The sequence below is a fragment of the Clytia hemisphaerica genome, unplaced genomic scaffold (assembly GCF_902728285.1).
Source record: "Clytia hemisphaerica strain Z4C2 unplaced genomic scaffold, Clytia hemisphaerica genome assembly, whole genome shotgun sequence".
NCBI lineage: Eukaryota > Metazoa > Cnidaria > Hydrozoa > Leptothecata > Clytiidae > Clytia > Clytia hemisphaerica.
In genome coordinates, this window is record NW_027103334.1 from 516,728 (window position 1) to 534,293 (window position 17,566).

Here is a 17,566-nt window from a genome sequence, read left to right on the forward strand (position 1 = left end):
AAGGACAAGGAGAAGAAATGCAAAATCCTTTATTCGTAACTCCGTCGCTTCAAAGTCGTTTGTCGGAGGTGCATTTTTCTCGCCGTTCGTTGAAATGGTCCGGTACTACCAGGCCCTTTCCGTATATTTCGGGATTACTCGCTTCGGCTCGCTATTTAACGTTTTGCATCTTTCGGGAACGAAATACATTAAAATAATGCATTAAATTTCAAAAATGCCTGAAAATCATGCATTGGAAGAGCTAAATGTGAATAGCAATGTCAAAATGTCGCAGAATCACTGAGACTCGTACTCCGAGAAAGGTTCTTTCCGCTGAGATGCTATCCCGCGATTTTCATAGACGGGGACTTACCACACCCTTGCGCATGCGCGAGGCCATATTCATTTTTTCGGCCGGCTGGTATAGTATCCAAAGTATGATGTGGGAGAAGTTTCCAATTTCAAAGTGAAGTGAAATAAAGACTTTTAGATGTAGAATTATTTGAAGCGGGCGAGGATAACTCCTCGAATCTCTTACACATACGTTGAGGATGGGCTGCGTCAGCAGTACTCAAGATGATGAAGCAAAGAAACGTAGTAAAAAGATTGATAATGACATAAAACAAGACAAAATTGCCTACCGAGCAACACATCGATTATTATTACTTGGTATATTGTTGTTGTTTTTGTTTTTATTATTGTTGTTGTTTTTGTACATGTTGTATGGAATTATTTGGTTTAGTATGTTTGGTAGAGTATAGTTCTAAGAGAATACTGTTTTATTTTGTTTAAAGGTGCTGGTGAAAGTGGTAAAAGTACGATTGTAAAGCAGATGAGAATTCTTCATGTGGACGGATTCAATGAACAGTAAGTTGCCATGTTTTTCACAGACAAGGGGCTCCTCCTTAAATTATAATTGTCCTAGATTCATGTTAGATGGAAGCTAAATTCTAAAATTTCTAACTCTGATTTGAAAAACATTCTATCTTCGTTTCTAGGGAGAAAAAAGAAAAAATAGAGGATATAAAACGAAATATAAAAGAAGGAATACTCGTAAGTTTATTTTATTGATCGTTTAGCTGTTTTCATAACACTGCCGTTCTCGGTCCTTTTCGTCGAAAATAATATCACGTGATAATTATCCGCGCACAGATTTTCGCAGTACAAAACCTTATTCGAAGCAGTCACATGACTAAAATATCACGTGCTCATTTCGTTCAAAACAACATTTTCCGTCTCTATGTGGCTGAAAAGTTGCGTAGCTGCAAAATATACAAGGCTCGGTTAAAAGGTCATATTATCCCAAACATACAAACTTTGTATAATAAGTTTCCTCCCTTCTAAATTTTGACAAAATAACAGCTCGATAAAAACTTAGGTCATCCTTGGCATTTTTTTAGATCCAAATTATGGCCTATGAACTCTTTTTACACTCAAAAATGAAGACTGTTGTTTGCTTGAAATGTAATATTTTGGTTTAAGTCAAAGTTTCTTTACCATTTCAATGTTTTTTATATTTATTTTCTATGACTACATTCAAACTAAAAACACCTTAGTTCCACTGCTCATAAGGCAATCTTGAGGTTATTTTGTTTGAGTCTAGTATGACAAGTTTTCGTTGATAGAAATAAGACATCAACACATTACAGTATCAGCCAGTTTCGCCTCTTTTGCCAAAGACACTCCTAGATAATCTAGAGTTTTTTATTGATCTTGATTTGTCTCCCTGTAACCTGAGATCCGATTGTGGTTGTTTTCTGCCCACCACGCTGAAGCTCTAAAGGGATGGGTGAAAACATACAATCTGACGAATATGCTATCTCAAAATCGTAAGGACCGGTTTGTCTAAAAGGACTGGGGATGACAACAAAGTTGCGTGATTGTGTTTACAAATAGGGAGCCGTATCAGTTTTTGACTTTCTGGCGCACAACAAGATTCTTGTTGTAAAATTTCCCGCGGGAGGACTATTTTCCTCAGATGTACAATTTTCAAGTGCCTTCAGAGGTTTACCGTGCATGTAAGAAAATTATGAACAGCTGTTATCAGGTTATCTCCCTGTTGCTTGCAAACCAACACCCTTCAAAAAAGCAGTGGCTAGCTCAATGATTTCTTTTGGTTAACAACACAAACTGGCTTGCATGATCATTTACAGAACAAGATTATGTTGGTTATTTTTTCCTCATTTTTTTTGTAATCACAGTAGTTAGAGTCTCTTTAACTCAAACTTCTATAACTGGAACAAGTTTCGTTCCGTTTTTGCGTGGTCTTCTCATACTGCAAAGGAGAAATTCCCTGGATCGTTTTTAGACTGTTGTAATTACATTTTTGAGCTTAAATCAAACTAGCCTGGAAATCCAAGCGTTACACTTTTTCCACAGTCTAGTTTATGATATGTTTGCTGCTTGTTTAACGCTTGGCGCAGGTAACTCGCCTGCAAAATCAAAACAAAATGGTACAGTAGAGCTGTGAGCGGAGCTGCGTAGTTTATTTGTTTTGGAATTTTGCTGCTTTGAGTGGTCAGTCATTTGATGGCTATGCAAGTTAGCCTCCACTGATGCAATCCGACTTCACAGTATAAATTTAACTTCTACTATTCCTATGATGTTTTGTATGTATTTGTAAATGCATGGCCCGAATATGAACCGAACAAAATGTTCAGGCTGATTCAGCCATACTTTTTTGTGACCTGAGCATGGTGCCATATGGAAATTGCCTTTTCGTTGTGATTGGCTATTTCAGTGAATTGCTTGTGTTTAGTGTCACCCAGGCTGAGGGGCAGAACATTTTGAAAATTTGCCTCTCATTATTGGCTTAAAACTCATTCATTTTAATGGCATTAATTATTTCTAATAATGAATCTTGAAAGAAGGAAAGATAAGCTAGATCATTGCATAGAAAATGACTCTTTCTTTAAGATGTTTTGAAAAAGGTACGAATCTAACATTCTTTCTACTGCCTCAAAAATGTTTGAATTGGTTTATTACAAAAACAAGCTAAATGAAAATAATCGGCAGAAAATGATTATTCCAAAAGATTGGACCAACATTAACCAAACAGTATAGGATTAATATAGATCACTCAAGCAGTTAGTGGAAGTACTTCGATTTGTGAAGCGTCTTTATGTAACATAGAACAAAAGAAAAAAGCAAAAGAACAAAGGAATTACCCATAGTCACCATTTCGCAACCATGGGGAAGTTTCATTCTTTCCCATAAATGTGAAAATGAAAAACAAAGAAGCTTTTTTCGTTTTCTGATAGTCTTTTTAATCTGCCATAAAGTGTTGTAGAAACAGGAGTTTTATGGTAACCTTGGCGCATCCTAGCGACGTCATTAATTTTTATTTAGTTTTCAAATTTTACAATTGTGTTTTAATAATATATATAAAGAAGTCCTGAAACTGGTAGAAAGACACATTCTCCTACAAAGAGGCTTCAAAACAATGACGTAGAAAAAGGTTGTTATAAAGTGTGCCTTTTTATCTTAAACAATTTCGTAAACTATGTCACAACCACGGAGCGCTGACTTTTAGTTTTATGACTTGTTCTCACTCGTTTGGTTTCAGTAATAAAAAGAAAGTCGTTATTGTAAACTTTGAACATGCTTAAAATCGAGGTACTTCCACTAACTGTCAAGTATTGGTTGTTTATTTCTTTACATCTGAAAATTTTTTTGGGTTGGTCATTTTTTATTTCTGGTGGATTTTAACTAAACCGACCGCTATCTCGATTACTGACTGAATGGTACTATTTAGTAAAGCTACCAGATCAGAATTTGCAGCACAGAAATAGAATTAATGAAGTCTTTTAAATTTCCTACAATTTTAGATTTTATGTTTTTATAATGGAGCATCCTGGCTTAAATCTATTTCTTTGATAATCAATTTTATTGTTTGGTAAAAGAAAAGGACCGAGACAAAGTGTTAATATTGTGTGTATCATTGTTATATTCATAGTTCGGACCCCCCGTTTCTTAAGGGGGGGATGACACCTTCCAAAAAAGTGAAGAAGGGTGGGGGATCAGAAATTTTCATTAAAAAGGGGGGGGATAGCAAGAAGGGGGGGGCTTACATATATTGTAGATGTTTTTCCAGCACTGTTATGAAATTTGGTCTGCATGAAAGGAAGTTCTTTATTTTCACTAAAAAGTGGTATTATATTTGCCAGACTTAATTTTTCTTTACTGTTTCCCTTCCCTTTTTACCATGAAAATTTTAGCCCAAAACCCTTGGGGGATAGGCATTTTTAAAGGTTGGGGGGATACCAAGATCAGACCCCTTTCCGCACTATGATATTATAATTCTTTACCTTAATGCCCTTAATTTTCGCGCGCCTTTTATTTTCGAGCCCTATAATTTTTGCGCCTTTAATTTTTGCGCACCCCTTAAAAACGACCTTTCGTGCATCCTTTAATTTTCGCGCACCCATATTATCATCAATTTTCGCGCATCCTAAAATTTGTTTCTCTTTACATATTTTACATATTTTTTTCTGGCTGTTTTCTAGTCAAATCCTCATAAAAAAGTCTCCAAAAGGCGGACACTCTAATTAGCGGACACTAATATGTTTCACCAATGGTGTCTGCTACTTAAAGGCTCCACTGTACTATGAATAACATATTTTTATCAAAAATCCTTAGAAAAGCCATAAGTGACTAAAAATGCCTTATTTGCTAATCCGCCCACCTTTTGCGACCTTATCCGACCTAGTGCGCAAAAATAGGTCTTTTTCGCGTATCCTTTAATTTCTGTGCAGTGGTAGTGCGCAAAAATTAAGGGCGCGCGAAAATTAAGGGCATTAAGGTATATAGTTTTTACACAAAGTTTGCAGTTGTCTGATGCATATCTTAAATTCTGTCTTTTTTCTTCAATGGCCTTATGTTTACTTCATGCAATTTAAATGAGACTAGATTCAAAAAAATGTTTGTTTGCTGTCATCCAGGCTGCATCATTTAAGGCGTGTGATAGCACGCACATGCCTCCACACACACCTAAAATCTCTGAGGGGTGTGATCAATCACACGCCATAAATCCAAATTTCACTACACAACACTCCTTATCACACGCCTAAATTCCAAAAAATAAAGTTTGTGGAGTGTGATTGACCATACGCCTGCATTTTTCAAATGACAAAGCCTGGTCACCTGACCAACTCTAACTTGAAACTTGTCAACCCCTAAAAAGTTATTGCCATCATTATACCAAAAGGTATAATAAACACGCGGTACTAGTTACCACTTTTTCCCGTTTATCAAAGTTCAGTACACAATTGAGAATAAACGGTAATATAGTGTGCAGAGAGGTCTGGTCCCCCCCCCCATTTATATTTCATCCCCCTGTATTATGCATCCCCCTATTTTAAAAAATTTTCGAACTCGCACTAACTACAGTGGTGGTTCACAAACCATTTAATACCAAAAAATTCAAATTTATATGGTAAGAAAGGGTATAAAATGATGCCGCAGGTGAAAAATTTGCCATTTACATTGCCATTTTGTTGGACCTATACCCAATTCTTTGACCAATTTAAGATATAATACATATTTTTACCAAAAAGTTGTCATCCCCCTATTTTTATTTAATACCCCACTAAAAACTCAAACCTCCCCATTTTACTCGGTAAATCTCTCATCCCCCCTATACAGCCTTTCTTGAAAAGCTGGATCCCCCTTAAAGAAGAGGGGTTCACACTATGACACTTCTAACTGTTTTTCTGACAATTTGTTTTAGAGAATTAAAATTCTTTTCTTCTAAAAGTTCAAACTTTCTACTTTAAGGGAACTTATCTTGACGAGAACTAATTTTGGCAAAATTGGCGAGCAAACTCAAAATTTGCCAAATCTAGTTCCCACCAAAATTAATTTTTTAGGTCATTTGCCAAATTAAGTTCTCGCCAAAATTAAAAAAATCATTGATTCACCAAAATAAGTTCTTGCCAAAATTAAAAATTTTGTTTTTTGCCTAAATAACTTCCTGAGTTCGTAAAAAAAGCTTCAAATAAGGCAAAATAGAACAGATTTACGCTGTCATTTGCCAAGATAAGTTCCTCGCCAAAACTAAAAAATCATTGATTCGCCAAAATTAGTTTTCACCAAAATTAAAAAACTATTTTGAATCGACCATTCGTCAAAAATTAGTTCTCACCAAAAAAGTTCCCTGAACGTATTCCGTTCAATTTTAAGCTTAAATACAGTTGGAAATTCCCTTCTAGCTTGTCTGCTTTTCTTCAAAACTATTTGAATGTAGACCCAACTTTCAAAATCTAGGGTTGGGTAACAACAAACTACCATTTTTTAAAGTGCAGCCTGACTTCATTGTTTACATCAAGATGATTTTCTTAATGGTAACAACACTTAAAAATCTTATTATTATGAATTAATTCTAGACTGTAACAGGTGCAATGAAAACTATATTACCGCCAGCTACACTGGAACATCCAGAAGAACAATGGAGGATAGATTGGCTACATGAAAATGCAGCCCCCGATGAAGAATTTGAATATCCTCAAGTAAATTTTTCTTTATTCCTAGTAGGGTGTAAACTGGAACCATGAAAAAATACTTTTTTTGGATTTTCAAAATTGTCACAATTTTTTATCAAAATTTATCATATTGTAAGACTTTTTGCGCAATTTTTAGGTCCATACGTCAAAAATCCACTGTTTGCCCCAGGGGTATCTGATTCGCGGTAGTAGCAAAAAACGGCAAAAATGGCATTTTTTGTCCATTTTAAGACTATAAAAGGCCAGGAAATGGTCAAAATGGTTTCTAAATGGTGTCTTGTACTAATATTCAACACAAAAAGACAAAATAACCCCAGCGAGATCGCTCAATATTTCAATTTCAGGCTAAAAAGGCCGATTTTCTCAGATTCTGGGTTGCAAAATGCATGAAAGCAGCATTTTTGAGGACCCACAACTTTTAAACTTTTTAAGGTACACACTTGAAATTTTCAGCAATGAAACACTTCAGAGAAAGCTCCAGGAAAAATCAAACTTGAGTTTTCAAATATTTCCTATAAATCCATAATGGCGCCCTAGAAATTGAGTTTTCATGCTAAATGCCAATATTTCAAGCTAAAACTCAGTTTTCTTGGGCTAAAATCTAAAAAATGATTTCAAATGGTGTTCTGAAATCTTTGAATCTTGGAAGTATTCTGAAAATACTCTGGGAGAATCAAAATGGTTTGGGTCAGAAATTTGCCCAAGTCTGCCATTATGGTATTGCATTTCCCACTAAAACGCAATATTTAGAGTTAAAGTCTGATTTTCTCAGGCTAAAATCGCAAAAATGCTTTCAAATAGGGTCCTGAAATTTTTGGTGTTGAAAGTATTCTGGATCTACTCTGGGAGAACCAAAATGGTTTGGGTTTGAAATTTGCCTAAGTCTGCCAATATGGTATTGCATTTCCTACTAAAACGTGATATTTAAGAGTTAAAGTCTAATTTTCTCAGGCTAAAATCTCAAAAATGGTTTCAAATAGGGTCCTGAAATCTTTTGGTGTTGAAAGTATTCTGGGAACACTCAAGGAAAATCATAGTGGTTTACAATGGTCATATATATGCCAAAGTCTGCCATTATGAATTTCATTTCTTTAGGAAGAACACTTAAGCTTACTCAAAACATTGTGTTTTAGAATGAGATACAATTCCATAATGGCAGACTTTGGCAAATTTCTGACGAAAACCATCTTGGTTTTCCCATAGTATTTCCAGAATACTTTCAACACCAAAAGATTTCAGGACCCTATTTGAAATCACTTTTGAGATTTTAGTCTGAGAAAATCAGACTTTAACTCTAAATATTGCGTTTTAGTGGAAATGCAATTCCACATTGCGGACTTTGGCAAATTTCTAACCCAAACCATTTTGATTCTCCCAGAGTTTTCCTGAATACTTTCAACACCCAAAGATTTCAGGACACCATTTGAAACCATTTTTGAGATTTTAGCCAGAGAAAACCAAGTTTTAGCTTGAAATATTGGCATTTAGCATGAAAACTCAATTTCTAGGGCGCCATTATGGATTTATAGGAAATATTTGAAAACTCAAGTTTAATTTTTCCTGGAGCTTTCTCTGAAGTGTTTCATTGCTGAAAATTTCAAGTGTGTACCTTAAAAAGTTTAAAAGTTGTGGGTCCTCAAAAATGCTGCTTTCATGCATTTTGCTACCCAGAATCCGAGAAAATCGGCCTTTTTAGCCTGAAATTGAAACATTGAGCGATCTCGCTGAGGTTATTTTGTCTTTTTGTGTTGAATATTAGTACAAGACACCATTTAGAAACCATTTTGACCATTTCCTGGCCTTTAATAGTCTTAAAATGGACAAAAAATGTCATTTTTGCCGTTTTTTGCTACTACCGCGAATCAGATACCCCTGGGGCAAACAGTGGATTTTTGACTTATGGACCTCAAAATTGCGCAAAAAGTCTTACAATATAATAAATTTTGATAAAAAATTGTGACAATTTTGAAACTCTAAAATTCAAAATCCAGTTTACACCCTATTCCTAGGCTTCAAGTTACCCTAACTTCACTAAGCCTATTAATTTTAGAAATTATTGGTCAACAATGAAGAATTTGAAACAACTTGTCATTTTTAAAGTGCTCGATACAAACAAAGTAAATTTAACATTAAGATACAATTTTGACATAATAATGTGATATTTTTCAGTTAAGCATAAGCCATAAGTCAAATTTCTTTATACAAAAAAGAAAGTATCTCAAAAAAATCAAATTTCGTAAAAACCTATTTTGTAACTTACATACACATACCTTAGGTTGATAAAAATTCTTATTATTTTTTTTAGGACTTTTATGATCATGTTGAAATCCTATGGAAAGACAAAGGTGTCCAAGGATGTTTTGAAAGATCAAATGAATATCAATTAATAGACTGTGCACAATAGTATGGTTATGTTTTTGCTTTTGTTTTTGTTGAAGAACAAAATTTCTAATTTAAATTTTAATGTTAAGGATGAATGTATGGTAGGAATTGGTTACAGGATAAAATGGAAAGGAATATGACATTATTTTCTCATTTTTTGAAGTTGGTTGACTTGTTCACCCAGATAGTGGCATGGAAACAAGAATTAAAAAAAATGTTTTACTTCTGCATTTCTGTAAAAGAATTGAAAAAAAATTGTTTTTGAAAAATCTTTAACTTAAAAGTTTAGAATTGAAATGATTTTTTGTCTCACACAAAATTTCCAGTCAAGGCAAATTCCTCTTCAATCTGTTTCAATTATAATATTAATTTCAACTACTTTATATTAACCCTGTGATTTTATCTTTCATTCCAGTTTTCTCGATAGGACTTCTGAAGTTCGGAAAAAAGACTACAGTCCCAGTAATCAAGTAAGTGTAATCTGACTTCTTTTGTAACTTCAACTGACAATTGTTGATGCTGATTGTTGGTCAGAAAAATTATATTTTGACAAATTTGTTCAACATAATCAGCAATCTATTAACATAAAGGTAATCTTGAAAGGGAAACAGAAGAGCCAGGCTATACTACTGGCTTTCAAAAAAAACATACCAAAGATGAATAAAACTGTATATTTCAAGAATTTTTGATAATTTAGAAGCACAAAAATTGAGTTTTAAAGAGACTGTTTTTCGTTTGGTGAAAAAGGTATCTTTCTTTCCCTAAAATTCAATTTTTTAAACAACCTAAAGTTGCAGCAAAGCCTTTTTTGGAATTCAACTAAACTGCATGAACTGTTTCTCTTTACCATTATGTGAGCATGTTTCCAAATTAATTCTAAATTCTCTTTCAGGACTTATTACGCTGTCGTGTTTTGACGCGTGGAATTATTGAAACAAGATTTCAAGTGGATAGAGTAAATTTTCAGTAAGTTCATGATAAGACTGAAACACTTGATTCTTTTTTTTTCATTTCTATTTATTGGTTATAAATCAATCTTGTTAACAGTTTGAGATGTTACTGAAACTACAACAAAATTTTGATTTTGGCATAGATTTTGAATTATCTTTGGAAATCTGGAATCTAGAACCTTGTATTCTATGCAATTTTGTATGTTTCTGAGGTCTGAATTCAAACTCTGTCATTTTCAGCCACATTGTTTCACGCCACATTTTTTAAATATCTGGTTTGATACCAAAGCAGATTTCAGTAACATACTTAAGGAATGATTGGCTCCGTTGAAAACACATTTCTCATGCCATACTCAGACCAAAGTACAAATGTTTTCTTAAAAAGTAAAATATTGTATCTGTATAATACATCTTAAATGTTGTTTTCCTTGTGTTGACAGTGCCAGGTTTTTGTAATCTCGTTAACTAACAAGCCCTGTCTTTTCCAATTCATTTTTTTAGTATGTTTGACGTTGGTGGACAAAGAGATGAACGTCGAAAATGGATCCAATGTTTCAATGGTACAATTTTAGTACTTTGATCAATTCTAATTCTTCTTAATTATAAGATGCTAGTGTAGTGAACTCCTCTCAAGGTGAAATTGAAAAAAATGTACCTTGAGTGTTTTCCACTTCTTCAATTAGATTAATTTTGCAAGCCAAAAATAATTTACTTGTTTTTTTTTGTAAATCAATGTTTTCAAATACATTATGTCGATTTAATTTGTTGAATCAGCCAAAAATCAGTTGGAGAATGGTCCTTTAAATTTTTCTTTGTAAAAATTGTAAATTAACAGGGTATTTAAAGCTAAAAATGTAATTTTAAAAAGTTTGCATTGATCTCATTTTGTGTGTTACAATCTCACACAATTTCGTGAGTTTTTGTAAAAAAGGCAACAATTTGCAAAAAAAATTAAATTAATCTCATTGAAACATATTTTATTGTGAACTAAACCAGACAATTTTATTCAATACAGATAATTGTCCTTGAATTAATAAAATACACTTTTAAAGTGTTACAAATTTTAATAAATTTTTAAAATCATGCTCAGTTGCATTATCTTGAAAGGATGTACTATTATTTAGGCTACAAGCTTCGCCATTTAGATTTGACATTCTTTGTGTTATCAATGTCTAATGTGATCATTATTTTTCTATTTCAGATGTAACAGCTATTATATTTGTTGTTGCGTGTAGTAGTTATAATCTTGTATTACGAGAGGATCAAACACAAAACAGATTACGTGAAAGCTTAGAATTATTTACTGGTATATGGAATAATAGGTATAACATTTCAAAATCTTATTCCCTTTCTTCATTTTACCTTTAAAGAATATTTGACAAGTCTATTAAAATTTGCTTTAAAACAGTACTTTTGAAACAAAAAAAATTTCTCCCTTCTCCGTGCTGTACAAGCACAAAATCTGAGAAATTTAATTGCCCTGTGCAAGCACAGAATTTGAAAAGTTTCATTGTTTTGTTAACATGATAGGTGTACCTGTTTTGTATATCTTAAAACAATATCTAATATGGTAAATCTATAAAATCGAAAAAACTATTATTTCATTGTTTTTGGATAAATGAATGTGTTGTTTATTTCCCTTCCTTTTCTTTTTTCAGGTTTCTAAAAACTATATCCGTGATTCTATTTCTAAATAAACAAGATTTACTTCGTGACAAAGTGCTGGCACAAAAGTCAAAATTAGAAGATTACTTTGCAGATTTTGCAAGATATAGGACACCTGAAGACGGTATGTATCACACCCATGAGCATATTGCAGACTAATCCTAGCACATAGATTTTATAATCAATCAGTTAATTTTTCTGACCATTAAATTTAGAGTATTTTCTGGCTGCTGCATCATGAACAGTAGTTTCTGGTTTATTAATTTTTGATTGTTTTTGTTTTTGTTTTTGTTTTTAGCCATAAAAGAAGCTGGCGAGGAAGATGAGGTGACCAGGGCAAAATATTTCATTAGGGACGAATTTTTAGTAAGTACAGTGTTATCTTTTTTTATAGAGCTATGAGGAAAACTCACCTCTATTGTGTATGTAGTTTATTTGGTTGCAGGATGCATTTTAGGCCACATTCTGTAACTATCTAGATTTTAAATGCTTTGAGTGGATATCGAACAATTGACATGCACATATGTACCAAATTCGATCAATATCTTTTAAATATGTTTAAATTTGTATGTAAACAGTTAAAAACAGGTTATTAATTATTAGTTTTGAATAAATGTTTTTTTGAATCTTTTTTACAGAGGATAAGCACGGCAACCGGTGAAGGGAAGCATTACTGTTATCCGCACTTTACATGTGCAGTGGACACTGAAAATATTAGGCGTGTATTTAATGACTGTCGAGATATTATACAACGTATGCATTTGAGGCAGTATGAACTGCTCTAGCATGGTCGATATGTCTACCCTTTATCATCATGGTTGTTTTGGTTAGAAACAAACGAAAACGTCAAAAATGTTAAAGGTTAAAATAAATATCACGATGGTCTCAGGGTTGTATCAAGTACGGTCTAGTACACTGTTCACCAACCAAAAGACATGTCACTCAAGGAGGGGAGATTTTTACACCAATGAAATACGATGGTCGTGTTTCAGCCAGTCAGATTATTCGCGGGGCGATGAAAATCTGATAGATTTTGCATGTTTTGAGGAAAACGAGTGCTTTAACTAAAGGGAAGCCAGGATCCTTAACGCCAGAGTTCCCGACCGATATAAAAGATCTGAAACGTTTGACGTTAGCACGTTTTTTACACGATCCAATTACAGCTTTTATTTGGTATTGAACATTCAACGAGAGAATTGCTTTCAAGAGCCTTTTACAATGCTGCTATGTGTTTTTTGCAACAACATACCAGGAAAAATGTTATTTATAATGATAATTGACAAAAAAGAAGATACAATATTTGGAAAAATTATGAGTTATAAAAGAAAAGGAAACTGTTAATAAGAGATAATCAAACGCATTGAATCGCTGAAAATTATTACACCCATGCTGCTATACCATGTTGTCATGAGAATTCGTTTTCAATACGATTTTTAAAGTGATAATGTTGTTTTGACCTTTCCAACGAGTAAGAATTGGTTTTTGGTCAATGTTTCGCTGCAATTCAACCACAGGGTGTTTATCGAATGAAAAGTGAATATTCTTATTTTGCTGCTCAATTTATTGATACCAGTTTCTATTACCTTGTTGCTTCACAAATAAACGATTATTATCACTACACTACTTATTCTGGAAATGAAATGGAAATATTTTACAAGGAGAGGAAAGGAAAGCAAACATGAAGACAAAATTCCTTTTTTAGTTTATGTTCTTCTTTTCTTAGTCCGATATGTGATGTGAATGGTTTATAATTACAATTTCCTTGACACGTCACATTCAAGAATGATGAAAATGTCTTACTGTTAAATCAACGTGTTTTTAACAAAAAGGTGCTGGAAAAACCAAGCAGAAAAACTTCTTTTCACTGTTTCAAAAAATTTATTGTTGTCGACATCGATTACTTTGCTACACAATTTTCATTTCGATTTCCAGGGGTCCACTTAAAATAATGAAAACTGTCATCTGTTTAATTGACTTAGAGAGTAATCTTTTCATCAGTTAAACAATGTAATTTTTATTAAACCAGAACCTGAAAAAAATTCTCTGAATCATTCCTCAACCACAACCACAATACTCAGCTTACTAATTTTTTTGGTTAGTTTTATTATTTTATGTTATTTTATTATTACATCCGAGCACCCTATTTTTACTAATGATAGTGAGTTTTGAAAAGCTATTTACTATATAAATATATATTATTATTAAATATTCATAAGCCGTTATGAATGGACATACAACAACTAAATACAAACGAAAAAAAATCCTTATTATTCTTCCTGTGAATCTTTAAAGGTGCCATGCTAAATAGACATTACTAATTTCTAAACTTGCCCAAAGTTGGATTATTGGCTTCAGTTTTAATGTCGTTTACTGCATTCTCTGTTCCTCCTTTATTTTTTGGAAAATACCTGTAGGGAACTTAATTTTGCGAATTTTGACGAAATTCAACAAAACATGTTTCCGCCAAAATTCTCGCCAAAATAAGCTGTCGTTCTTTATAATCTCGTTGTATTTTGAAGTTGATTTTTTCCATTGCCGGTCAAATTGCTTAATTAATACGATTTAATGAAGAAAGGCTTTTGATTTCCACGAGAAATTAACTTTGGGCAACAGTGAGCACACTAACTATCTTTTTAGTACTATTCACTCTGATGTTCTGATACATGAAAAGACCCATAAAATTTTGCACTCCAAAAATAGTCCAAATCACGCATTACATTTACATGAATTTTATGAACATATCTTAAGGCTCTGATCATAGTGATTTATCATAATTGTCGTGTATAAAATGTGTTTTTCTGACAGATGTTACCAACAAAATGGGCAACCAAGAGGCTACCAAAGCAACTCTCTTTTTTACAGAAGTGTGAAACCTTGGAATGATCTAGAAGAAGATATTGTTGAAGCACTAGACTAGTAAACTAGTCGGTTATTACTTATAACCTTATAATAAAACTGTCAATCAAATAATGTAAATTAAATATTCAGCGCGCGTGAGAGAAAAGGAAAATGCAAACTTCACCCCTTCGATTCTTTTTATTTGGAGCTTGATTTTTTGTATATGGGTCTGTTTTCAACGACTAGTTTATTAGTCTATTGAAGCACCTTCCTTACAAGTCTTCAAAGAGCGTTTGATAAAAAAATGGGAGAAAAAACTTTATAAAATGTAAAATCAAAAGTTCTGTTTCATAGAGGTCAATAGACCTGCGAAATATATTGCTATAAAAAAAAAAAAAAAAAAAAAATGTCAATGTCAATCTGAAAATTCAAAAATTGCATTAAAAGAATCTATGTAGAAGAAAATGAAGACATTTGTGTAGACAAGTATTTCAACTTTGAGGACCCTATTTTCGGCAAAGAAAATGCATTTAAAAATAATCTCGACAACTTGAAAGAAATCTCGACAGATTTGAAAGAAATCGCCAGATGACCTTTCTCGGCTTCCATACTAACATACCTTGAAATAATCTGCAACATATCTGTAGAACTGACAAAACAATTATCTGGAGCCAAAGTAAGCAAAGAACACCCAAAATGTAATTTTATGAAGCAAAATTTTGTTGGTGCATACATAAGTTACATCAGGGCACTTAAATTCAATAAATCTAATTTCTCATCTTTTACAAAATCTCGACTCCACTCCACATTAAACAAGAAGAAAGGAGGAAGAAAAACAAGCAAACTTCCTTTCGCCTACTTTTTCGAAATTTTCTGGATTTTTCTACTACCATACAAAAAAATCCAGGATAGCTAACTCGAAAACTTGTGAACGATAAATAAATTCCGAGTTAGCTAACTCGAAAAAAGGTTATGTGAAAAAGAAATTCGAGTTAGCTAGCTCGAAAAGCTTTTTTCGAAAAATAAAATTCGAGTTAATCCTAACTCGAAAATCCATTTTTGAAAATAAAAAATCGAGTTAGAGTCGAGTCGAGTGACGTCATAATTTGCACTTTTATGACGTCATAATTTAGCTAACTCGAAAATTGCTAGCTCGACGTTTTCTAACTCGAAGATTCCGGGCCTCCTCATAATAAGGTAAAAAAAACATGCAACTGCTGGGGAGGCGAGGAGGAGGTGGTATTGAGAAAAGTGTTAGATGTCTATGGCGTTGCCGCCCACTTTGCATCAACCAGTTTTCGGCTCCGTAAAGATCGACAGGCGGGAAAACTTCAGAAACACGCGGGAAGAAAATGGTAGGGAAACTTTTCTTGTGAGACTGTGAGAGAAGTACAAAGTTTGTCATGATTACCATGTTATGTCTGGTTATGTTAAAGTTTTTTATTGAAAGATATTCAAATGCTATACTTTCTTCATTTAATGATGTCGAGCACAAGTCCAGTCCAAGGTATTTGATTTAAAGACATATTTGCCTCCATCTTCACACAATAACTTTATTTAAGACAAAAAAACAATCAGACAAGTTTTAAGGTCCTTGATTGATGATGATGAGTCTCCTCTAGCTCTCGTCCAAACTCACCCAATTGATACAATCCATAAATTTTTCCAATCAATTACAAAGCAATTGATTGGATATTGATTGATTCTGATAATTAATTGGTAATCGTCAAGATATTCTAATCCAACTTGAGTATCACCGATTGATTATTGATTGTTTTTTTACAACCCTCGGTATGTATAATGGCCTAAACCTTTCCGAGCTACTCGGCAATTTTGGACTTGAAAAAGTCTCGAACATGACCGGAAATTAGTCCACATATGTTTGGGCCCGGTTTTTGAAGGGGAAAATGAGTGGAAAATGTCAAATTTCTTTGGTCTGAACTTTGCCATAAGAATGTTTTGCTAGAATATTCAGGTAACAGCTTTGTTGTAAAAGACAAATATAACAATAGCGTTCAGTTTGAGGTCGTTGTTGTTATTTTCTGCCCGCGTAGTTTGATTATTCGCCTGATAGTGTCATTTGGGCCCGACGCGAAGCGGAGGGCGCAAATGGCACTAGAGGGCTAATAATCAAATTGCAAGGGCAGAATTAATGACATCAACGAACAAAAACTTAACGCTATTACTATTATTATGAATATCGGACATTCAACGACGTTTTTTTCTAGCGTCAACCAATTTCTTTTCGCTTCAATGCAATGTCTTCAACAAATTTTTAGCACCTTGCGAGCGGGCCGCAAATGACCAAAAAGTGTTTTTTTCCGACGTTAGTTTAGTCTCTTCGCTTCAATGCAACGACTTCAATCCAATTCCGAGCGGGCCGCAAATGACGTTATTGCCCTATACCCGGGCCGTTAATGATATTTTAGCCCTCTGAAGCCTGGCGCTTCAGTTTCCTCAGCGCGGGTATGACAATTTGAGTCACAAAACCTTTCAATACCGCCTGCCGATTGAACCTTTAACGGCTTACTTAATGACCGCTATATGGATAATAATCAATAGTTATTTTGGAGAACGCAACGGCCTATTGAATAACTAATTACTCCACAATAGTTACCTAGAGACAAGATGATTTATCGCGTTTTTATTGGCTGAGGGAAAGTAATGTATGGGGAGTAATTTGTTATACAATGTTATAATTAAAAAATTTATGCTGGAGTAATAAATTATTCAAAAGACCGTCAAGTTCTCCCAAACGACTATTTTCAGGTCACTTAGGGGTCAGTCACAAATCGATTCCAGGTTAGAAGAACGTCAATTGACGTTTTAAAAGCTGAACCACCCACCCAGACCCAAAAACGTCAAACACCTTGATATCCCCGAAAATCGATAAAAACTGCCTTCATTGCTGTTTCGTCAGCCATCTTGATTTTCACTACGGCTCGCATAGTTTATATTTGAAAAAAAAAAGAAACAGAGATAATTTCTAAACTTGTTCACAAAATTCCCCTAATTAATTATCTCCGTAGTATGTAGCGACAGAAAGAACGGCCATCTGCAAAAATTCAAGGGCCGTTCGGGCCGTCAAACAAAGAAAAGACATAAACATCGGGCCGTTTGTTTTGGTTTTCAAAACAAACGAAGCGATCAAACAGAAACATGGCGAGAAGTAATATTTGGCATGGAATGAAAAATCGATGTTTCTGAAAAACGTCAACAACCTTTAACCCACCCACCCATATACGTCAATTG

The 17,566-nt window shown here is 33.7% G+C and overlaps 1 protein-coding gene across 1 annotated transcript; it reads left to right on the plus strand.

Annotated features, from left to right (window-relative positions):
* Positions 1-404: 404 nt before the first annotated feature.
* On the plus strand, positions 405-13,759 carry LOC136816797 (guanine nucleotide-binding protein G(s) subunit alpha-like). The gene is made up of 12 exons (XM_067073126.1): positions 405-648; positions 774-846; positions 978-1,032; positions 6,363-6,485; positions 8,785-8,882; positions 9,277-9,331; positions 9,754-9,827; positions 10,313-10,371; positions 11,013-11,133; positions 11,470-11,600; positions 11,775-11,842; positions 12,115-13,759. The coding sequence occupies exons 1-12, from the start codon at positions 531-533 to the stop codon at positions 12,259-12,261; spliced, it is 1,122 nt and encodes a 373-aa protein (XP_066929227.1). The 5' UTR covers positions 405-530; the 3' UTR covers positions 12,262-13,759.
* The last annotated feature ends 3,807 nt before the right edge of the window (positions 13,760-17,566 follow it).